This window comes from Delphinapterus leucas, chromosome 11 (assembly GCF_059928025.1).
Source record: "Delphinapterus leucas isolate spDelLeu-1000000601 "Yukka" chromosome 11, BTC_Dleu_Yukka2, whole genome shotgun sequence".
In the NCBI taxonomy this organism is placed as follows: Eukaryota; Metazoa; Chordata; class Mammalia; order Artiodactyla; family Monodontidae; genus Delphinapterus; species Delphinapterus leucas.
The window spans coordinates 82,281,021-82,306,420 of record NC_143139.1 but is presented as its reverse complement, the minus strand read 5'-3'; the positions used below and the strand labels follow the sequence as shown (position 1 = coordinate 82,306,420).

General features: G+C 36.9%; 1 protein-coding gene across 2 annotated transcripts in view; it reads left to right on the top strand.

The window, feature by feature from the left end:
* The window catches only part of SLC5A8 (solute carrier family 5 member 8), a 75,899-nt gene that overhangs the window by 18,094 nt on the left and 32,405 nt on the right, over nt 1-25,400 (top strand). The window contains exons 5-10 of one of the 2 annotated variants that reach the window (XM_022599910.3): nt 209-363; nt 2,987-3,127; nt 6,071-6,200; nt 10,007-10,095; nt 10,535-10,647; nt 18,581-18,648. In XM_022599910.3, the coding sequence (XP_022455618.1) occupies nt 209-363; nt 2,987-3,127; nt 6,071-6,200; nt 10,007-10,095; nt 10,535-10,647; nt 18,581-18,648 (696 nt within the window). The remainder of the gene's footprint in view (nt 1-208; nt 364-2,986; nt 3,128-6,070; nt 6,201-10,006; nt 10,096-10,534; nt 10,648-18,580; nt 18,649-25,400) is intronic. The other variant, XM_089921165.1, reaches the window with a different exon arrangement.

Genomic DNA, 25,400 nt, shown 5'->3' with positions numbered 1-25,400 from the left:
TATTTTCTCTATTGGGAGGACCTTACATCTTGGACTCTGCTTATATTTGCAAGTTTGGTCTGAGTATTACCTTCCTGACTATCTCCCTGGGGGGAATTCTTGGCCAAGATCCATTTTTCGTTATCTTTCTCCAGCATGGTGTATAAGCATGTAGGTGCTTAATAATGTCTGGTAGAAGCATTAATCCTAATGTACTTTCCCCTCAAAGGGTGGTCTTAAAGCGGTTATCTGGACAGATGTTTTTCAAGTTGGGATCATGGTGGCTGGATTTGCATCTTTGATTATACAGGCTGCATTGATTCAAGGTGGAATCGGCACTATTCTAAATGATGCCTATAATGGAGCAAGATTAAACTTCTGGAAGTAAGTTGCTATTTACTTCTTGGTTAATATAACATTCCTTTTGTTTTTTTCTGTTAAAAAAATCTCTTGGCTGAAATAGTAAGTTTACATTAGAAAACAAACCAACCGTTAAGGGTGTGGTACAAAAATTTGAAGCTGGGAAGTTCATGCGTAAGGAATTTCCACCAGGTCTTTAAGGGGTTAGTCAGCTGGTAGTTAGCTACATGGAGCTGAGGATGGCACTTCCTCCTGAGAAGGGATTGATAGCAAAAGAGCATTTTCTTCCAGATATTAAAGTCTGGAATAGGTTGAAAGGTGTGGGTAGGGAAATAAGGGAAGATATACTAGAGAGAGAAGAAAAGGAAACCTCTTAAGAAAAAAACACTAAAAGACAGTGATTCCATTTTGACAGTTCTTTGTTTCAAGCAGCCTAGAGAATTTCTCTTTTAAAATTACCCTGATACTGTATAGTATATTATTATTATGCTACATATATATGTGTGTATTATATGTGTATAAATGTTACATAATGTACATTATATATTAAATATTATTTCTTGAAAATTGACTAGAAAAGTTACAGCTGTTGCCTCAAGTCTCAGTATAGCATTAAGGTATAACGTCTTCGACAACTATTTAATTTTCTTAAAGAAGGCTAATGGAGAAACTAGATATTTCATCACAAATATATCACACAATTTAAAAAAATATTTTAAACACCTTCTCTTTGGGATCAATAGTGTCTTCCTTGTACATCACATTCAACGGGCAGGGGGTGCTCATTTTGACATAGACCAAATTATTTTCTCTTTCAGCAGCCCTGTTCTGAGACAAGCAAGCTGAAATCATTGGCAAAAGGAAAGAAAATCATTTTGCACTTGGTGGCTCTCTTCCAGTTTTCTGAAAATAGGTGCTAATGTATGAGAAGAACGTCAGAAATTGAACAGGGTCAATGTGTTAATTTGCAAGAATGAATTATAGTGAATCAACTTCAGCTGTTCTCAATAGTTTTTTTTTTCTTTTACCGCAAGATTCAGATTCCAAGGAAGAGCGCCTCCAGCTGGCCTAGCGTGGGCATGATTCCATCCTGTAGCTAGTGCAGAGCAGAACATTTTGATTGACCACCATTTAGACTATTTAATGGAGAAATGGTCGTTTCCCCAAGGCAAACCTAGGCTGCTGTTACCAGAAGAAGGGGGAACGGATACCAAGAGGCAGAAACAGCCAGTGGCCACTTGGGAGACTTGGATTACTCCCAGATCTCTTCCTAGTCAGCTAGGTTGAGGGGAAAGGGTGTGGAGTCAGTCATTTTTCTGCAAAATAACTGTCACTTTATACAAAGAGTACATATACATTGCTGCATTGAAACGATAACTTATACATCAGTAAGAGATTCTAAAAAGTAAAAGATTAGACATTTTTATGACCGTTACAAGGTTGTCAACAATTAAGGAATAATGAAAAGCCTTATTGTATATCCCTTGTTATTCAGATATGTTTTGAGAATATGGTGGGCAATAAATCTGCCCTTGTTGAGATAAATGAAGGGAAGGATTTTGTGTTGGTATTTTCTGTATGGTCTATAGTTGACACATGTATTCTGTATTGCCAAAACCACTGAAGTGGATGTTTTAAATCTTGTCTTACTTCCTTCAAGTAACTCGCTGAACCCATTGGTTCTTGACTTTTATTAACTAGTATAGTAGCTACTTTCGCTATGGGAGAAAGGGCCAACACCCTTAAAACTCTTAGACTTTGATATTAAGTGTTAGAGAATGGAATAGAGGCTCTTACCTTTCCATAAGCAGGCTGGAAAATGCATAAATATGTAGCACTTTACTCAACTGATCTCAAATATAAGCTTTGAAGTGGAATTGCAGAATTTCATAATTTTCAGAAAGTTTCCATTGAAACTAATTCTGCAGAAAATTTTCAAGCTTATATTGTATATGAGAGATGAACAGACTCATTCCTTACAAGGTGATACGTTAAGAAGGATTAAAAGATGTACTGAATGTGGAAGTTGAGCTTTCTTTGTAGCAATGTTTTGTAAATGTCATAATGACTTTGAACTATGAGTACTTAGTTTGTGCACAGAGCATTTTAAGAACAGATTATAATGACATGAAAACCATTAAACTGCATTTATTGAATTCTTAAGCTTGAATATAAAGTAGAACTCTGACTATACATGTGCTAGGAGAGGAATTACACACACAAAATGTGTCAATATTGTGTTCTTTTCAGTACCATTTCTATTGCTGCAGTGTACCTGGGAATCTTTCTCTCTTTTTTCAGCTTCATGCTCCTCTCTGATTACAGCATAGCAGACTTGTTTAAATAATTTCCTATGGCCATGGGAGAACAATTTCTATAAATGCTCAGAATGATTGGAACATTCATTTTTTCCCCCGTCCCATCCAGAATTTCCAAATCTCTGAAAGTATCAATTTTTATTTCATTGAACTTAAGAATATTTCTACCTTTTATATTACTTAATCGGTACATATTTATGTATGTGTATTTATAAATATTTATTTATGTTTATGTAGGTATACATTGCTTGATTCCAAAATTACTCTAGGAAGACTTCTGTAGTGTTTGGCTGGGACTTCAAATTTGTTTTCTGTTTGTTTTCATTTAGTTTTAATCCTAACCCTTTGCAAAGACACACATTCTGGACGATTGTTATAGGAGGGACCTTCACATGGACCAGCATCTATGGAGTCAACCAATCCCAAGTGCAGAGATATATTTCCTGTAAAAACAGATTCCAGGCAAAAATGTAAGACAAACTATGGTATATGAATCATCAATAACTATCACTTGTCTTTATGGAAACTCTTTCAAAAGTCAAGCTTTGCTCAAGTTTAAGTCTTTTGTGTCATGAAATTCTAAGAGATAAATGATATACTACAAAAGGATCACATAGAACAAAGTGGCATTGTACGTTTTAAATCAGATATTTAAAAATATTTATATCAATTATTAAGTAAAACAAATCTTATCAAATAAATAGGCATTTATTGTGCATCTGTTTGTATGAGGAACTGTAGAGAATAAAAAATGATAAATGTATGACTCTTGTCATGAAGGAACTTAGCATCAAATTAGGAAAATATATGCAAGTATGTGAAAAGTAAACTAACACTAGAGGTATAACAGTTCTGTGAAACAGTATAACAATATAGAGGAAATGTTCTAGAGCATTATATTGCCAGATGTGCTGGTGCATTTTATTTTCAGGCACAGTCGTGGGTTTATAACCTTGTTCTAATACTTCTACTTGAGTGATTTGGCGTGAGTCACTTAGACTCTCCGAGCTTCAGTTTCTAAACTTGTAAAATGAGCATAAGATATCACACAACTCGTGGAGGTATTATAAAATACTGTGTTTCGCACGCATGTGGTAGGGATCCAGTAAATGTGAATTCCTTTTTCCACCTCAAATTGTGGGATGTGAAGGCAGGGGATAAGTGAGAGATTCCTGTCAAGCAGGCAGGTCCTGAAGAATGACCACATGTGGGCAGGTGAAGAAGTGTGGGAGAGCATTCTGAGTAGGCAGAGTGATTTGGGCAAAGCACAGAGGTGGGAAGGACAGCATGGTCAGGGGACTTCTCCAGCCCATCTTGGCTTCAGCGAAGAGTATGAACAATGGCTGGTTCTTTGTCAGGAGGCCTCAGATAAGCTTGGTGACTAGGGCTCTTCATGCTGATATATCAGGCTATGCATTTAGGGGCTATAAAACTCTTAAGTAGCTTGATTAAGAGTAACAAGGGGGTTGGAGTAGGAGGAGTGGCAGTTCTGTTGCTATTCAAAGGGGAATGTGAGAAATATACGAGGTCATATGTCAATATATGAGAGTAAATTGGTTTAGATATTATCTGTCTTTGGTAAATTCCACAATGAAAAATCTATATGAATATGAGTATGATAACTGGATATGGAATCCCCCAAAAGTGAGCTTAGGAGTTCTGCTACTTTAAGACACTTTAAAGGAATATAATTTATATATCCATTAATCCATCTACATTAGCACTGATGCCTCTCCCAAAGTAATTGTGCACATGCTTTTCTTTGGGAACACACTTCTTTGAGAACATGGAGCTCAAAAAGCCAATTTTACAACTGAAAGAACAGCATTAGAGCTTTCTTAGTAAGAAACAATTTCCTTCAGAATAGTCCAATATGTCTCTTTAACAAGAGCTCAGGGGGACCATTTCCTCCCACTTTTTAACATTGGCTCCATGGGAAGAATGAGTCCCAGCCAAAAAGTCAAGACCTACTGACATTGATTGACTGGGTACAATATCAGATCTACATGAATGGCATTAAAGTAAAATAAAACAATATAATAAAGTGTTAACTCATATATAAGTGAGGTGTGGTGACTGAGAAAGTGTCTGGGTATATTTTCTGATGATTTGGAGATGAGATATAGTTCTAGTACTTTTAGACAATAACAAAACATGTGGTGAATGTAGTCAGTCAAGGAAAAAGGCTAGCAATCTGTTGTGGGACCTGCTGCAAGGTAGCTTCTCCCAGAAGCAGACTCTGAGATGGAGGTTAGCATGCCAGAGTCTACTAGGGCATCACCGCTGGAACAGAGAAGGAAAGGAAGGAAGAAGGATTGGCCAGAGGGAGAAGTTGGACTGTAATGCAGTCTCAACAGAGGCCTCAAGGGGAGCCCCAGGGCTGGGATGACCCTTCAGACTGTCCCAAGTTGGCCTGAGGGGACTTAGTCTTTAAACCTCTGAATCCAGTTGTCATTTTGTGCAGGCTTCTCTGGGGAAGGAGGTATGAGTTGGTGGGTGTGGGGAGACCTCTCTTCAGCCTAGGGCAACTTATCAGCGTCCACTACAGCACCCCCGGGGGGAAAATGTAGCCACCCTAGTGGGAGAAATATTTACTGTCAACTGATTATTAAGACATAGCATTCAATGATATTAACACTAATAATATCAATACCATTTAACAAGTGTTTATTACATGCCGTTGTACTATATGATATATACTATTTTATTTGGTTTCACTTATAACTCGGTGAGGTAGGCATTGTTATTTCTAGCTGTAAATGAAGAAACTGAGAGTCAGAGAGGTTAAATTACTTGCCCAAGGTCTCATATGGTAGGGAGAGCTAAGATTTATGCTCAGGACTGACTCCAGTGCTATTATGTAAACCTTTACACTCTACTGGAGCACACACCATTAATTAAAATGCTGAACATTGTTTTGGAAGATACCTGTCCAAGGAATACAGGTTTGCCTTTCCTGTATTTAATGGATGGCATCACAAACCACATTTAAACAAGCCTGACGAGTTGCCATGTAAAGGCTAACAGTGTTTAGCAGTTTATAATTGCATCACTTTTAAAGGTAAAAAGAGTAATAGTCACTGCCCTGTTGACTATTAAAATCTCTATTTCGTGACAAGACGTCCTGAAGGACTGTAACTAGACACCCCTATAAAGATAATAATGCCCATGGAACTCTGACCAGGAGGATACATTCATTCAATGGCAAAATCCCATCTATTCCAAGTATTTCCAAATACATCATAAACAGAAGGTTAGACCAGAATAAAATCCGTAGCATTTTCGAGAACCAAAAGAGAATGCACATCTATTGAGTATAATCATGAAAGTCTCTTCTATTTATGTAACAATTTTCCTCATCTTTGAGATGGAAATTAAAATTGTCATTTGCTGTTTTGTTTTCCCTTCTTTAGGTCTCTCTACATCAATCTTGTGGCACTCTGGTTGATCCTGACCTGCACAGTGCTATGTGGGCTCGCCCTGTATTCCAGATACCGTGACTGTGATCCTTGGACAGCCAAGAAAGTGTCTGCACCAGACCAGGTCCAGTACCGTGTGTTTCTTACACATGCAAGAATGACATTCAGAAAGCTTGTTGGCTGGGAGGAAAGAATGTTCATGTTCTTGTAAAGTAAGAGCAAATAGGCAAATATAATCATCTTTAGCTTCTATAAAGCATTTGGAAAAAATTTATTTTAGCAGCTATAGCAAAAATGAAGAATGCTACATCCAATAACAATATTGAAATACCTGGCAAAGTTTCAAGGTAGGTGTTAAATAGAAATAGCTCAAGGCTGGGAGTAGAAATATAAACACAGTTTAAAAAAAGCCCAAAACTATATACAAACTGTGGTACCGTGGAACATTTTATGGGTTTAGATTGTTCATTGATAAGCAGTTTACCTTCCAGTTTTTTGTTTTTTTTAAAATTTATTTGGCTGCGCCAGGTTTTAGTTGCGGCACACGGGATCTTGGTTGCCGTGTGCGGGATCTTTTTTAGTTGCAGCATGCGGGATCCAGTTCCCTGATCAGGGATCAAACCAGTGCCCTCTGCATTGGGACCACTGAGCCTTAACCACTGGACCACCAGGGAAGTCCCACCTTCCAGTTTTTAAATGATATGGAAATGGATCTAAAAGTGAACATTTATTGAGCACCAGCTATGTGATGAGGTTCTATGCCAAGAGCTTTGCATGCTTTATTTCTTTCAATTCTTACAACCTATAATTCTAATTTTATAGACAAGGAAAGGAATCTCAGAGAGGTTATATAATTTGCCCAAGGTCACATAGTTAATGAATAAGAACAGCTGCAAGCACTCATCAAATACCATGGGCCAGGCACGATTATAAGTGCTTTATATAAATTTTAACTTTTAATCCTCACAGAAACAGTGCCGTGATGATCTCCCTTTCAAAAATAAGGAAACTGAGGCACAGAGAGCTTAAATAACCAGCTGGCAAACCTGGAGCCAGGATTCAAACCCAGGCAGGCTGCCGCCAGTGTCCTAACTTTGAACCTCTATGCCATAGACCATCTTTCAGAAAGTGTAGCTAGAATCCAAACCCAGTACTGCCGGAGTCGATTGTAAATCAAGTGCCCAGGGGACTTATTAGAATGATGACACGTTGAACTTTATGTTGGTGTAAATGCATAACATACTCCCAGAAAAATACAACTTTGTGGGGTTAGGAAATGAGAGCATCCTTGATCTGTGTATCTCAACCCTATCTTAATCTTTGCCCTCCTGTTGATAAACAGATCTTTCTATTTCTTCAGAGAATCCAAGAATCGTATTTACTCTGAAGATGGAGGCACTATTCCATTATATTTTCTTTAGTCAAGAATATTTTGTGATTTTTGTCAATCGTTATTTTCTGTGAAGACCATAGGGACTAAATTTTTTTTCTAATATGGCTTCCCCTTACCCTGGGCCAAAAAAATCCAAAAAAAACCCCAAAAAACAACAAAAAAATTTTTTTAAACCTACAACTTCCTAACCTTGAGACCACTTGTCATAGATTGTACACAGGGGGTGTCTTGCATGCATGCATTTATCATTCAGAGACCATGTGATAAATTTTTGAAAAAGAAAGAGATTTTCTCTGAATTATTCCACTAGTGTGTTGATTATTAACCAGTTAATTCAATTGACATTTTCCTGGGGTTACAATGGAAGTAAGGCAGTCAGTAGAAGATCAGGTCAAAAGCTTAACCCAAGAGAGCAAAGATATGTTTCTGCTACACTCTTCTGTAGCTCACCCTGAGGAAGCCATGACCTGGATGACCTGAATGACCTGAGGGGGTCATTCAGAATCTAAAATATAAGGCCGAAGGTTTTTGAGAAAGTTGACAATAGGGTAGAGGATTTTAGATCTCGTTTTAATACTAACGGTGGAAACTTAACTTTGGCTTATGTATAGAATATTTCTTGAAGTTAAACTTGTAAGATGTCTTGGAAAAATGGGTATTGAACTCATATAGAGAGAAGCGTTATTCTCTTTTTCTGAGAATAAAGAAGTAATAAGCTTTAGTTGTTAAATGAGATCAAAGAGGCTGATGAGAATGGGCATAGCATCCACTGTGTACTATTGGGAGAAGGAATCAATGATGTTTCAATGAAATGAGAGGGCATTTTTCTAGAAAATTATCCTCTTAGGACTCTTTTGATTGCAAAACCAGTTTTGCCGAAAGACTGCCACATAACACAATGCTGAAGGCATACACCTTCCCATCCTTATTTAATATTTATTTTTTAAAAGGTAACTTATCAAAAAGCAAGTATTAGGAGTGTTTTTTTTTTAAAGAAACAAGTTGAGGAATTTTGTGAGGTTACTCTCCACTCATCACTATGTCTCATGCAACAGTTGACCCTTGAAAAACATGGGGGTTAGGAGTAGCGACCGTCTGCACAACAGAAACCTACGTATAATTTTTGACTCCCCTAAAACTTAACTACTAATAGCCTACTGTTGACCAGAAGCCTTACCGATAACATAAACAGTTGATTGACACATATTTTTTATGTTATACGGATTATATATGGTATTCTTACAATAAAGTAAGCCAGAGAAAAGAAAGTGTTATTAAGAAAATTATGAAGACAAGAAGATACGTTTACAGTACTGTACTGATTGATACCATAAGTTTACCTTGTCTGTTTACAAGATGAATCGTCTGTCAGTACCTACATCAATGTTGTCTTATGTGATACAAAACACTGCAGATGTTATACTTATTACTAACACAGGATGTCAAAAATGAAAGATAATGTGCAAAAGAAATTCATATTCATTTACAGGTATAACAAGTCATACATTGATAAAGAAGCAGCAATACGATTGCTTTATTATAGCCTAGTGTAATCGATACTATTGCTTTGTGGTAGCCTCGCCTATATGGTAATAAATGAATCATTGTAAAGTTTGGATGGCATACAGTATTACAGTCATATTGATAATACAGCATTGGAAATTTTTTTTTAAATCACGTGTGATCATCGGTTGATGCACAGTTTCTCCAATTATGAGAGAGGCATACTCTGTAGTATAATATTATTATATAAATATAATTACATAAACATAATTCTTTGAAAGCAAAGTTATAAAACAGTAAAAAAAAACCCTAACATTATTTTTATATTAAATGTCACTCACCTCATGCCTATGTAAGGGTAGGCTATCCTTGCATAGATACTATGTAATACAAATCTTGCATACGATGTTCTACACGTACATTTTTCTGTATTTATTGAAAAAAATCAACATTTACGTGGACCCACACAGTTCAAACTTGTGTTGTTCAAGGGTCAACTGTATATGCAGCTATAATTACATTTTCAATCTTGAACAGTGATTGAAGTTCACAAATATAATCTTGAGTCATCAAGTAAAGTTAAATTAAGTGAATTCTTCTTACTTAAGCACAGAGGTATGTAAAATATTTCCTTTAAATTGATTTATTATTCCAAAGAATGAGAACAGCTACCTATTACTGAGCCTATCCTGTGTACTATACTAAGAACTTACACAGATTATCTAATTTAACTCTTATAGCAACTCTGTGAGGTTAGGATTATTATTCCTATTTTACAGATGGGGAAACTGAGGCTCAGAGAAATTAAATAACAGAAGCCACATCTGTCTGAATCCAGAGCCTGTACCCTTAACTACTGTGCTATTCTTTTCTTTAAGTGTTAGCAGGTAAAGAGTTTAATTTTATATATTTGGACATTTCAGTTATGTGGAATAGCTTCCTTCAGTTCTTGAAGAAGAACAAGATAAATGAGGTGTTAATTAATTTCATTTCATAGCAAATAGTACTCAAGAGTAAATTTTGGAATTTTTCAGCTCATGCCTTATTTGGCACTGGACATTCTGCAAGATTATCCGGGACTTCCTGGACTTTTTGTGGCCTGTGCTTACAGTGGAACATTAAGGTATGAACTATGACTCTAATAATATAAGATTTCCCTTTTGGGATCTTTCTTTTGTTATTGGATATTTGCGGAGGATAAAGCTGAATTCTGGACCTGAGCACAAATGGCCCTCATATAGGTAATGTACTCCATGTCTTCTCTCTGTTGGTCCAACTCTTCTCTCTAGGGGCTGGATATTGTCATCAGTCTCTTTTGTTTTTTTAATTAATTAATTAATCAGTTAACTTTTGGCTGCGTTGGGTCTTCGTTGCGGTGCGCGGGCTATAGGCCCTCAGGCCTAAATCAACTATACTTCAATAAAAAAAATTTTTTTTAAGTAATGTAGTAGAAATCTGGTTATATTTCAGAAGTGACAATATGTTTTCCCTTTTCTTTTACCTTATTAAAGTATTATTAAAGTTTAAACATTATTAATCAAAATTGTGATTTTCCCTTACAGCACAGTGTCCTCCAGTATTAATGCCTTAGCAGCAGTAACTCTGGAAGACCTAGTAAAATCTCGCTTCCAATCTCTCTCAGAAAGGTCTCTCTCTTGGATTTCCCAAGGAATGAGTAAGTTTTTGTTTCACAGTTCCATTTTAGCTCTGGGAGATGATTTTTAGAAATACCAGAAATTCTTTTCCATGGAAAATAGAGAGTAAGTGAGTGTGAGCGTATATACACTCACATGCATGTGACTTAATGCAGTCATGGCCATATTTGCAATCAAGATTTGAGACATACTTCAAACAATTGTCAGGCCACCACAAAAAACAATTACCAGGGGCTTCCCTGGTGGCGCACTGGTTGAGAGTCCGCCTGCCGATGCAGGGGACACGGGTTCGTGCTCCGGTCCGGGAAGATCCCACATGCCGCAGAGCGGCTGGGCCCGTGAGCCATGGCCGCTGAGCCTGCGTGTCCGGAGCCTGTGCTCCGCGGTGGGAGAGGCCACAACAGTGAGAGGCCCACGTGCCGCAAAAAAAAAAGAACAATTGCCAGGGGTGCCATTTGGCTAGCCTTCTTTCCTACCTTCTTCCTATCCCACATCTATGTTAAAATTCTTAGCCATAGTTAAAAATTTAACCCTTTACCATCTAAAACTTAGACCCCAGTTTTAAGAAATATTCTTAGTTTGGAACCAAGAGCCATGCTTTTTCTGTATTACGTAAGAGGGCACTGCCAGTCTAAGATATAGTCTGTGTGTATGGATTGAAGATAAAGGAACAGAGCATTATGATTTTTTACTGGTCTTGATTGTCTGTTCTCTCTGCACATGTAGACTGTCCAGAAGATAATCAATAAAATTGTCCAAGGTATGCTTAACTCCTTCATTTAATATGAATGCTTAAATTCATAGATTATAGGACCTTATTAGGGGTTAGGTATCATATTGAATGGAAAGGTCTTTAACCTCAGTTCCCAGATGTCCCAGCTGTAATAGCTGACTCAAAAAAATCTGGCTAGTGTACTTCCTTCTTCATTTTCAAATCTTGGGTATACATGTTTTGGGATGAATGACTAACGAACTTATTATTTTAAAAAGAATCTTTAACCTCAATAGCACTAATAGACTGTCAAAGACATAGTAAATAATATTCTGTTTTAAACCATAGTTCTATGTGTAATTGCCATGACTGTAGCCTGGAATAAGTACTTAATTTATATTCTTCAGTGTCCCCTAAATTTGACTAGCATTGCATCATTTTATTATGTACCTGATTTTAATCCTGGAGCGTAATTTCAGAATGATACAATGTTTCCTAAAGGGTATTTAGATGGGTTCATTATGGGATTGTTGAAGCTGTGTGGTTTAGTAGAACGAATAGAAGTTTTTTTTTTGTTTGTTTGTTTTTTGCGGTACGCGGAGCTCTCACTGCTGTGGCCTCTCCCGCCGCGGAGCAACAGGCTCCGGACGCGCAGCCTCAGCGGCCATGGCTCACGGGCCCAGCTGCTCCGCGGCACGTGGGATCCTCCCGGACCGGGGCACGAACCCGTGTGCCCTGCATCAGCAGGCGGACTCTCAACCACTGCGCCACCAGGGAAGCCCCGAATAGAAGCTTTTGAAGCTAGACAGACTCAGTCTTGTTTCACCAGTTAACTAGCTGTTAGCCTTGAGCAAACCCATCTGAGCCTCTGTTTCTTTATATGGAAAATGAGAACAAAAAATATTCACTTTGCGGGTACTATGAGGTTTAGAGATAATCCATGTAAAACAAGAGCCACTAACTGGTACTCAGGAACGATGTTGATTATTAATAACAAATCAACTCCGCTAGTGTAGATGAGGCTTTCATTCATTTTGAAAGGTTGTATATAGTCATTATCTTGAGGTATATACAGTAAGGTCATCATAGAGAAGCACACGGCAAATGACTTGAATGTTTCCGATAACTTTTGAGTACAAAAAAACCACAATGGTGACCATTCATGAGCTGCCAAATAGAGAGGAATTTAGCTAAATATGTTGGAAATACTGTTTAGAATAGAGTTTGGAGGCATGAAAAATCATTGCAACAAAAGCACTTTGAAAAAATTAATGTAAGTTATTCAGGTGCAATAAGATTATTTACTCACTATGCTTAACAAAGGTGTGAGTGCTTGTGTTAAGATAGAAATAACATAAGGAATGCACTAATTTTTTGATGAACACATTTCTCATTCATTTTATTTTTTGTATTTTGAAGTTTATATGTAGGAAATTATATTAACAGATTTCAGGTGATTTTTGCTGAATAGAAGTCTTTAAAAATAAGAATAGGGGGTGGGTTTAATAAAAAAAATTTTTTTCCCATAGTAATTTTAAAAGCAAAATGTATACTTGGAGAAAATCTGGAAAATACTGAAAGCCAAAAGAGAAAAAAAAAATCCCTTAAGCTGACCACTGATGGTGGCTTGAGAATTTGTATAAAGTTTCAGGAAAATAGTTTGGTAGAAGGGGGAATATAATACTTGTCCTGAAACTGCCTTTCTTTGCTAGCTTAACAGGAAAGGTTTGTGGATGTTGATGGAGATTATGCGAAGGTTAAAGGTCCTAAAACACTCTTTGGTGTGGATTGCTACTTCCCAGGAGAAATGAACACTTAAATTCAGAAGACTTTCTGAAGTTTATTACTCCCTTCCCCCATCATGTTATACAGAGCAGAGCTGAATTGCATCCTATTTCTGGCAAACTGAAAACAGACACCTGAGCCTTCCTTTTTTTTTTTTTTTTAACATCTTTATTGGAGTATAATTGCTTTACAACGGTGTGTTAGTTTCTGTTTTATGACAAAGTAAATCAGCTATACATACACATATATCCCCATATCGCCTCCCTTTTGTGTCTCCCTCCCACCCTCCCTATCCCACCCCTCTAGGTGGTCACAAAGCACTGAGCTGATCTCCCTGTGCTATGCGGCTGCTTCCCACTAGCTATCTATTTTACGTTTGGTAGTGTATATATGTCCATGCCACTCTCTCACTTCCTCCCAGCTAACCCTTTCCCATCCCTGTGTCCTCAAGTCCATTCTCTACGTCTGCGTCTTTATTCCTATCCTGCCCCTAGGTTCTTCAGAACCTTTTTGTTTTTTTAGATTCCATATATATGTGTTAGCATATGGTATTTGTTTTTCTCTTTCTGACATAGTTCACTCTGTATGACAGTCTCAAGGTCCATCCACCTCACTACAAATAACTCAATTTTGTTTCTTTTTATGGCTGAGTAATATTCCATTGTATATATGTGCCACATCTTCTTTATCCATTCATCTGTTGATGGACACTTCGGTTGCTTCCATGTCCTGGCTATTGTAAATAGAGCTGCAATGAACATTATGGTACATGAATCTTTTTGAGTTATGGTTTTCTCAGGATATATGCCAAGTAGGGGGATCACTGGATCGTATGGTAGTTCTATTTTTAGTTTTTTAAGGAACCTTCATACTGTTCTCCATTGTGGCTGTATCAATTTACATTCCCACCAACAGTGCAAGAGTGTTCCCTTTTCTCCACACCCTCTCCAGCATTTATTGTTTGTAGATTTTTTGATGATGGCCATTCTGACTGTTGTGAGGTGATACCTAATTGTAGTTTTGATTTGCATTTCTCTAGTGATTACTGATGTTGAGCATCCTTTCATGTGTTTGTTGGCAATCTGTATATCTTCTTTGGAGAAATGTCTATTTAGGTCTTCTGCCCATTTTTGGATTGGGTTGTTTGTTTTTTTGATATTGAGCTGCATGATCTCCTTGTAAATTTTGGAGATTAATCCTTTGTCAGTTGCTTCGTTTGCAAATATTTTCTCCCATTCTGAGGGTTGTCTTTTTGTCTTTTTATGGTTTCCTTTGCTATGCAAAAGATTTTAAGTTTCATTAGGTACCATTTGTTTAGTTTTGATTTTATTTCCATTTCTCTAGGAGGTGGGTCAAAAAGGATCTTGCTGTGATTAATGTCATAGAGTGTTCTGCCTATGTTTTCCTCTAAGAATTTTATAGTGTCTGGGCTTATATTTAGGTCTTTAATCCATTTTGAGTTTATTTTTGTGTATGGTGTTAGGAAGTGTTCTAATTTTATTCTTTGACATTTAGCTGTCCAGTTTTCCCAGCACCCTTATTGAAGAGAGGCTGTCTTTTCTCCATTGTATATTCTTGCCTCCTTTATCAAGGATAAGGTAACCATACGTGTGTGGGTTTATCTCTGGGCTTTCTATCCTGTTCCATTGATCTGTATTTCTGTTTTTGTGCCAGTACCACACTGTCTTGATTACTGTAGCTTTGTAGTATAGTCTGAAGTCAGGGTGCCTGATTCCTCCAGCTCCATTTTTCTTTCTCAAGATTGTTTTGGCTATTTGGGGTCTTTTGTGTTTCCATTCAAATTGTGAAAATTTTTGTTCTAGTTCTGTGAAAAATGCCAGTGGTAGTTTGGTAGGGATTGCATTGAATCTGTAGATTGCTTTGGGTAGTAGAGTCATTTTCACAATGTTGATTCTTCCAAACCAAAAACATGGTATATCTCTCCATCTGTTTGTATCATCTTTAATTTCTTTAATCAGTGTCTTATAGTTTTCTGCATATAGGTCTTTTATCTCCTTTGGAAGGTTTATTCCTAGGTATTTTATTCTTTTTGTTGCACTGGTAAATGGGAGTGTTTCCTTAATTTCTCTTTCAGGTTTTTCATCATTAGTTTATAGGAATGCAAGAGAATTCTGTGCCTTAATTTTGTATCCTGCTACTTTACCAAATTTATTGATTAGCTCTAGGAGTTTTCTGGTAGCATCTTTAGGATTCTCTATGTATAGTATCATGTCATCTGCAAACAGTGACAGTTTTACTTCTTCTTTTCCAATTTGGATTCCTTTTATTTCTTTTTCTTCTCTGTTTGCTGTGGCTAAACCTTGCTAAACTATGTTGAATAATAGGGGTGAGAGTGGGCAACCTTGTTTTGTTCCTGATCTTAGTGGAAATGCTTTCAGTTTTTCACCATTGAGGATGATATTGGCTGTGGGTTTGTCATATATGGCCTTTATTATGTTGAGGAAATTCCCTCTATGCCTACTTTCTGGAGGGTTTTTATCATAAATGGGTGTTGAATTTGATCGAAAACTTTTTCTGTATCTATTGAGATGATCATATGGTTTTTATCCTTCACTTTGTTAATATGGTGTATCACATTGATTGCTTTGCGTCTATTGAAGAATCCTTGCATTCCTAGGATAAATCCCACTTGATCATGATTTGTGATCCTTTTAATGTGCTGTTGGATTCCATTTCCTACTCCTCAATACACTAGTTTATTGTGTATACAGCCTCCATTTGTTTGTATTTTTTACAGATTTTTTCCTGTAATTGACATCTAATCTCATAGCGTTGTGGTCGGAAAAGATAATTGATATGATTTCAATTTTCTTAAATTTACCAAGGCTTGATTTGTGACCCAAGATATCCATCCTTGAGAATGTTCCATGAGCTCTTGAGAAGAAAGTGTATTCTTTTGTTTTTGGATGGAATGTCCTATAGATATCAATTAAGTCCATCTTGTTTAATGTATCATTTAAAGCTTGTGTTTCCTTATTTATTTTCATTTTGGATGATCTGTCCATTGGTGAAAGCATGGTGTTAAAGTCCCCTACTGTTATTGTGTTACTGTCGATTTCCCCTTTTATGGCTGTTAACATTCGCCTTATGGATTGAGGTGCTCCTATGTTGGGTGCATAAATATTTACAATTGTTATATCTTCTTCTTGGATTGATCCCTTGATCATTATGTAGTGTCCTTCTTTGTCTCTTTTAATAGTCTTTATTTTAAAGTCTATTTTGTCTGATATGAGAATTGCTACTCCAGCTTTCTTTTGATTTCCATTTGCATGGAATATCTTTTTCCATCCCTTCACTTTCAGTCCATATGTGTCCCTACGTCTGAAGTGTATCTGTTGTAGACAGCATACATACGGGTCTTGTTCTTCCATCAATTCAGCCAGTCTATGTCTTTTTTGCTGGAGCATTTAATCCATTTACATTTAAGGTAATTATCGATATGTATGTTCCCATTACCATTTTCTTAATTGTTTTGGGTTTGTTATTGTGGGTCTTTTCCTTCTTTCGTGTTTCCTGCCTAGAGAAGTTCCTTTAGCATTTGTTGTAAAGTTGGTTTGGTGGTGCTGAATTCTCGTAGCTTTTGCTTGGCTGTAAAGTTTTTAATTTCTCCGACCTATCTGAATGAGATCCTTGCTGTGTAGGGTAATCTTGGTTGTAGGTTTTTCCTTTCATCACTTTAAATATGTCCTGCCACTCCCTTCTGGCTTGCAGAGTTTCTGCTGAAAGATCAGCTATTAACCTTATGGGGATTCCCTTGTATGTTATTTGTTGCCTTTCCCTTGCTGCTTTTAATATTTTTTCTTTGTATTTAATTTTTGCTGGTTTGATTAATATGAGTCTTGGCATGTTTCTCCCTGGATTTACCCTATATGGGATTCTCTGCGCTTCCCGGACTTGATTGACTATTTCCTTTCCCATAATAGGGAAGTTTTCAGCTATAATCTCTTCAAATATTTTCTCAGTCCCTTTTTTTTTCTCTTCTTCTTCTGGGACCCCTATAATTCAAACGTTGGTGTGTTTAATGTTGTCCCAGAGGTCTATCAGATTTTCCTCAATTCTTTTCATTCTTTTTTCTTTATTCTGCTCTGTGGTAGTTATTTCTACTATTTTATCTTCCAGGTCACTTTTCCATTTTTCTGCCTCAGTTATTCTTCTATTGATTCCTTCTAGAGAATTTTTAATTTCATTTATTGTGTTGTTCATCTTTGTTTGCTCTTTAGTTCTCCTAGGTCCTTGTTAAACGTCCCTTGTATTTTCTCCATTACTATCATTCCTCTGAATTCTTTTTCAGGTAGACTGCCTATTTCCTGTTCATTTGTTTGACTGGTGGGTTTTTACCTTGCTCCTTCATCTGGCGTATTTCTCTGTCTCCTCATTTTGCTTAATTTACTGTGTTTGGGGTCTCCTTTAGTAGGCTGCAGGTTTTTAGTTCCTGGTTTTTTTGGTGTCTGCCCCCAGTGGGTAAGATTGATCCAGTGGGTTGTGTAGGCTTCCTGGTGGAGGGAACTGGTGCCTGTGTTCTGGTGGATGAGGCTGGATCTTGTCTTTCTGGCGGGCAGGACCACATCAGTGGTGTGTTTTGGTGTGTCTGTGAACTTATTATGATTTTAGGTAGCTTCTCTGCTAATAGGTGGGGTTGTGTTCCTTTCTTGCTAGTTGTTTGGCATGGGGTGTCCAGCACTGGAGCTTGATGGTTGTTGAGTGGAGCTGGATCTTAGCATTGAGTCGGGGATCTCTGGGAGAGCTCTGGCTGATTGATATTAAATGGGACCAGGAGGTGTCTGGTGGACAAATGTCCTGAACTCAGCCCTCCCACCTCAGAGGCTCAGGCCTGACAGCCGGCCAGAGCACCAAAACCCTGTCAGACACAGCTCTGAGAAGCAATGGCATGCTGGCATGCAATCTGGGAAGGATGTAGGACATCAATAGAACCAGTGATGTTCTAAGCCAGGCCAGAGGTTGGAAGACTTTTTTTAGATTGCTGGTTTGTTGTAAAAGGATATAACTCAAAAACAGCCAGCTGGAAGAGATGAATATGGCAAGATATGGAAAAGGGCATGGAGCATCCATGTCCTCTCTGAGCATACCACATGTTCGCCAACCCAGAAGCTCCCTGAACCTTCCTTTACCAACAAATGTTTATGGAGGATTACATTAATAACACAATAGTTATTAGGTTTTAAATCTCTATAGTTAATTTTAGGGAATCTTTACCTATATAACCTAATGTAATTAATCCTGGGCCACAATATCAGTGTTTTCTTTCCTCTTTGCATACTAGTTCCCTTTCCTTTTTTAGCTGGCTCTGAGGTATGTGGCCATTCTTTATTGTAGTCATATTATGTACTTTGAATCAAGGTGTGATAGCTTATTCTATTGAGAATTCTAATCCTCTGAGTCTGGATTTTACAATGGCTTTTACATCATCCATCTAGGTGTGCTGTTTGGAGCTTTGTGTATTGGAATGGCTGCGCTGGCATCACTAATGGGAGCTCTGTTGCAGGTAAGAGCTAATCCTGGAAGGTTTGAGTCATAATCACTAAATTCTTCTTCTTTTCCTTTTTTTTTTTTTAAGTGTTGATGTGACCATCCTTACAGACTTTTCTCTCTATATGTCTACACATAGACATACCAAGGAACATAGATGACTAAATTCTTTAAAAAATTTTTGTTAATTAATCTTTCCATTTTGAGATCATTATAGATTTACATGCAATACTAAGAAATAATACAGAGAGATCCCATATACCCTTTACCCAGTTCCCTCAATGGTATGAGACCTAGGTTGATGTTCTTTTTTTCCCTTTTCCCGGTGGATGTCCTGTTGCTCTAACACCACGTGTTGTGAAAGCTGTCTTTCTTCCATTGAATTGCCTTTGCACCTATGTGAAAAATCAGTGGGGCATATTTGTGTGGGTCTATTTGTGGTTTCTTTGTTCTATTCCATTGATCTATGTGTCTGTCCATCTGCCAAGATCATACAGTCTTGATTACTATAGCTCTGTAATAAGTCTTGAATTCAGACGTACTGATTCCTCCCACTTTATTCTTATTTTTCAAAATTGTTTTAACTGTTCTAGTTCCTTTTCCTTCCCATATAAAGTTTAGAATAATCTCTATATCTAAAAAAAATCCTGCTTAGTTTTTGATAGGATTGCCTTAAACCTGTAAAACAATTTGGGAAGAACTGACATTTTTACTGTGTCAAATCTTTTAATCCATGAACGTAGTGTATTTCTTCATTTATTTATATTTCCTATGATTTCTTTTCCACCACTACTGTGTAATTTTCATATACAAGTCATGTTTATATTTAGTTAGATTTACACCTAAGTATTTCTTTTTTTTTTGAGTGATTGTACACGGTATTGTATTCTTAATGTTGGTGTCCATGTGTTTGTTATTATATAAAGATACAATTGATTTTTGTATATTTGTTTGTATCCTGTGACCTTGCTGAACTTATTAGTTCCTGGGATTTTCTACAGATAAAATTATATCATCTTCAAATTGGGATAGTTTTATACCTTCTTTTCCAATCTGTATATGTACCTTTAATTTCCTTATTGCCCTGGCTTCAACTTCCACATCATGTTGAATAAGAGTGGTGAAAGTGGACATCATTGCCTCGTTCTCCAATCTGAATGAGAAAAGCATTCAGTGGTTCATTCTTGAGTACATCACCTGTAGGATTTTTGTACATGCCCTTTACCAAATTAAGGAAATTCCCCTCTATTCCTATTTTTCTGAGAGTTTTTATCATGGATGAGTGTTGAATTTTGTCAAATGGTTTTTCTGCAGCATTCGATATGACAATATGATTTTCTTCTTTAGCCCTTTAACATGGTGTATTATGCTGATTGATTTTCAAATTTTAAGCTGGCATTGCATTCCTGGAATAATCTTCTCTTGGTCATGGTGTATAGTTATTTTTATATATTGCTGAACTCTATTTGCTGATAGTATGCTAAGAATTTTTGCATCTATATTCATGAGAGATGCTGATCTGTGGTAATATTTTTTTGTAATGCCTTTTCTTGGTTTTGGTGTTAGGGTCATACCAGCTTCATAAAATAAATTGGGAAGAGTTCTCTCCTATTTTCTGGAAGAGATTGTATAAAATTGGTGTTAATTCTTCTTTAAGTGTTTGGTAGAATACTCTAGTGAAACCATCTGGGCTTGGGGGTTTCTTTTTTGGGAGTTTAAAAATTATGAATTCAGTTTCCTTAATAGTTATAGCTGTTCAAATTATCTGCTTCATAGTGGATGAATTATGGTAGTTTTTGTTTTCGAGGAATTGCTCCATTTCATCTAAGTTGTCAAATTTAGGTGTGTGGAATTATTCATAGTATCCCCTTATTATACTTTTGATGTCGGCAGGGTTTTTAGTGATATCTCCTGTTTTATTCATAATATTGGTAATTTTATCTTTTATCTCTTTTTTTAGTCTTGCTAGCGGTTTGTCAATTTTTATTCATATTTTGAAAGAACTAGCTTCTTGTTTCATTGATTTTCTGTATCATTTTTCTGTTTTAAATCATTGCTTTTTAAAATTATCTTCATTATTTTCTTCCTTCTGCTTGCTTTGGGTTTATTTTGCTCTTCTTGAGGTGTGACACTAGATTACTGATTTGAGACTTTTTGGTAATGTGTGCACTAATTGCTAAAAATCTCCCTCTCAGCACTTTTAGCTATGTCCCATAACTTTTCATATTTTGTATTGGAGTTTTAAAATTTCCTTTGATATGTCCTTTTGACCTGTAGATTATTTAAAAATATGTTGCTTAGTTTCCAATTGTTTGGAGATTTTCCTGTTATCTTTCAGCTGTTGATTTCTAATTTCATTCCAATGTGGTCAGAGAACACATTCTGTATGATTTTAATTCTTTTAAATTTGTTGAGGTCTGTTTCATGGCCCAGGATATAGTATTTTGGTATCTGTTACATGGGCACCTGAAAAGAATGTGTACTCTGCTGTTAAGCATAGTGTTCTACAGGTGTCAGTTAGATCCTGCTCATTGATGGTGCTGAGTTCTTCTGTATCCTTCTGATTTTACGCTTATTTGTTTTTATCAATTGTTGACAGAAGTGGTGAATTCTCAACCTATAGTGTGTAGTTGTCTCTTTTCCTTTTAGTTCTATTAGTTTTTGCTTGTATTTTGCAGTTCTCTTGTTTGGTGCATATACATTTAGGATTTTGATGGCTTCTTGGTGAATTAGTCCTCTTATCATTATATAATGTTCCTCTCTGATAATTTTCTTTGTCTGAAAACTACTTTATCTGATATTAAATAGTTAATAGTACTCCTGCTTTCCTTTGATTAATGTTTGCATGACATCCTTTTACTTTGAACTTGACTATATCATTATATCTTAAGTGAGTTTTTTGTAGACAGCATGTAGTTGGGTTATGTTTTTAAATTCATCCTGCCAATCTCTGTCTTTTTATTGTGGTATTTAGACTTTTAAAATTTAGTATAATTATTGGAATATTAGGGCTTAAGTCTGCTGTTTTCTGTTATGTTTGTTCTTTCTGTTTTCATTTTTTTAAGTGGGATACTTAAACATTTTTTAGAATCCCATTTTGATCTATCTATATTGTTTTGAGTTTCCTCTTAGTGTAGCATTTTCATTTGTTGCTTTATGTGTATATACATAACTTATCACAGTCTACTTGTTTTGTCCTTTTACCAATCCGAGTAAAGTATAGAAATCTTACCTCATTTCTGTCTCTTTACCCAGTTTATAACACAACTGTCTTAAATATTTACTCTGCATACATTTTGAATCACATTAGACAGTGTTATAATTTTTGCTTCAACAATCAAACATGATTTAGAAAACTCAAGAGGAGGAGGAAAGCCTATTATATTTATTTTTGCTTATTGTGTTCTTTCTTTCCTCCTGATTTCTCAAGGTTCCTTCTTTTACCATTTCCCTTCTATTTAGAGAACTTCCTTTAGCCATTCCTTTAAGGATAAGTCTGCTGGCAACAAATTTTCTTAGTTTCCCTTTATCTGAGAATGTATTGATTTCCCCTTTATTCCCAAATGATATTTTTGCCAGGTATAGGATTCTGAGTTGACAGTTCTTTTTTTCCAACACTTGAAAAATATTGTGCCGCTTTCTTCTGGCTTCCATTATTTTTAAGGAGAAATCTGCTGCCATTCTAATTGTTTTCCCCTATAGGTAAGGTGTCATTTTTTTTTCTCTGGCTGCTTTCAGAAATTTTTCTTTGAAGTTAGTTTACAGAAGTTTAATTACGATGTGTCTTGGCATGTTTTTCTTTGGGTTTATTCTGTTTGTAGTTTGCTTAGCTTTTGAATCTGTAGGTTTATGTTTCTTGCCAAATTTGGGAAGTTCAAACATTATTTCTTTGAGTACTTTTCAGCACCACTCTGTTTCTTTTCTTACCTAAGACTCGGATGACATGAATGTTAGATTTTTTGTTATATTCACATAGGTCCTGGTGACTGATTTTTAAGCCTATTTTCTCTCTGCTTTTTTCAGATTGGGCAGTTTTTATTGGTCTATCTTCCTGTTCACTGATTCTTTTCTCTTTCCCCCCAATTCTGCTGTTGCACCTATCCACTGAGATTTTTATTGAAGTTATTATATTTTCAGTTCTAAAATTTACATTTTGTTCTTTTTTATATCATCTATGTTTTTGCTGATACTTTCTTTTTTTTTTTTTTGCTAAGGCCTTCTACTTTTTCATTTGTTTGAAGCATGTTCTAATTGCTGAAGCAGTTTTATCATGGCTGCTTGAAAATTTGTGAAATAATTCTAATATATCTGTCACTTCTCTATCAGCATTTATTGATTGTCTTTTTTCATTCATTTTGAGATCTTCCTAATTCCTGCTCTGAAAAGTGAACTTCAGTTGAAACCTGGACATTTTTATATTATGTGGTGAGACTATAGATCTTACATGCACCTTCTGTTTTGGTTTTCTTTCTCTGATACCACTTCAGCAGTGTAAGGGAGGGAGCTGTCTCATTACTGCCAGGTGGATGTAGAAGTCCAGGTTCCCAAGTTGGCCTCTGTTGACATCCAAGGGAGGAATTTCTTATTTTGCTGGGTGGGAACAGTCTCCACTGACATCATGGTGAAGGTGGTCTTGTTCCTGCTGGGCAATGGTGAAAGTCCTGATTCTCCATTAGGCCTCCTATGACATTGCCTGAGCAGGGAGGGAATGGGGTGCCTTGTTATAGGCTGGTGGGGGATGGAATCTAGACTCCCTACTTGGCCTTTTCTGGCATGTGTATGTGGGGGAACAGTTTATTCTGTGGCATTTGGCTGGAATTGAGCAGTTATTATCTAAAAGTTTTTTCTTTCTTGCTAAGTTGCTCCTTTTCTGGTCTTTGCTGGATTTTTTTGGCCTGCACATATTGTCATTTCTGGATTGCCAGCTTCTTCAGCTCTAAGACTGGGATATGTGGGCCAAAAAGAAAACTCAGAGACCTCACCATTATATTGTTCTTCAGGTCCTGAAGTCCTAGCTAGTCTGCCACCTTCTCTCGACCTTTTAGATTCTTCTTATGTTTGTTTTATATGTAATGTCCAGGAGTCTTAGTTTTATTAGCAGGAGGAATAGGGAAAAGTACACCTACTCCATCTTCCTATGAGTGGAAATACATTTTTTATTGCCTAAAGAGTCCTTCATGTCTTGTGGCATTTGCTAAATTTTTGTTAGAGAGCATTTTTGTGTTGGAAAACTGTCTTGCTTCTTTGGAAGTGTTGGAATGGAGAGGACAGACTAATCTTTGGAATAGCCTGTTTTTTTTAAAAAAATATTTATTTATTTACTTACTTACTTACTTGGTTGTGCTGGGTCTTAGTTGAGGCAGGTGGGCTCCTTCGTTGTGTCAGGTGGGCTACTTCGTTGCAGCATGCGAGCTTCTTAGTTGTGGCATGCGAACTCTTAGTTGTGGCATGCATGTGGGATCTAGTCCCCTGACCAGGGATCAAACCAGGGCCCCCTGCATTGGGAGTGTGGAGTCTTATCCACTGCGTCACCAGAGAAGTCCCCTAGCCTCTTCTTTCTGAACCTTGAGTGGACTTCACAGTTTTTAGCATCCAAGCCTCATCATGGACTCTTCCCACTGTCTGGAGTACCCTTCAACTGTCTAAGTCTTATTTGTTCTTCAAGTTTCAACTTAAACATTATTTTTCAAAAAGGCCCTTTCTGTTCCCTGGGTAGGTTTGAGTTCCCCTCTACCAAATGTGCCCAGAGCACCTTGTGTTTCTCGTATCATCCCCATTACAATACTTTATTGCAGTTACTCATTTAATGTCTGTTTTACTAAATAGTTTATAACTCCATGAAGGTGAGGATTATGACGTTGTTCTTTGATACTGTATCAAATACTTGGTGCCTACTGCAGTGTCCAGGACAAAGTAGACATTCTACAAATTCAGGTTGAATGTACCTATTTATGTATTGGTTCATAAATATCTACTTATCTGATCACACCTAAGTGGTCCATGAAACTTCCATGGCCACCTGGGCTCCAACTCTGGGACCAGGACCCAGAAACTTGAAGGTTAATGCTGGGCATAGCAAGTCCTCCAGGCACCTGCTTCAGACCCAACTTGGGTCCTTTCTGGTTGGTGGTTGCTTAGAGCATACCAGTTGTTAAAATAGTGTGACCTCATTCTGATTATATGAATTAGTGAATGAATGAATTAGGTCCAGAAGCTCTAAGCTTACCTGGTACAACTAAGCCCATAACCAACAAAACTCCTCTTTGTGTGCTTTCCTCCATAGTCTGCATTATTACTTATAGTTCTTATTGTGGTTGAGTTCCCCTTTTTCATATACCAGCTCTGGCCTGAGTATAGATAATGAGATATTCTAGGAGAGTCATCATAGCTCCAAGGCAACTCTTCCTTGCTTTCTCTCTAGCCAAGGTCTTATTTCCTGAGATGGGTATTTTGGGGGGTATATTCCTTATATCTCCAAAACTGGCTCTAGGTCACACTGTCACAGTGACCACTACATGGGCCAAGTGACTTCTTTCACGTTTTGCATAAAGTCTACCTTCCTTCCTACTGGACTCTGGTTCAAGAGATGCTGTGAAATGACTCCTTAGGATCGTATCCTGAGTCCATATCCTCCTCGAACACTAGTTCTCCTCTGTCATAATATCCTCACTCCTTTCCCTAGTCCACGAGGTAAGCTTCTTTTTTTTTTTTTTTTTAACCCAGGACTGCAGTCTGTATGCTCTAAAATTTTTCTTGAGCATATATATA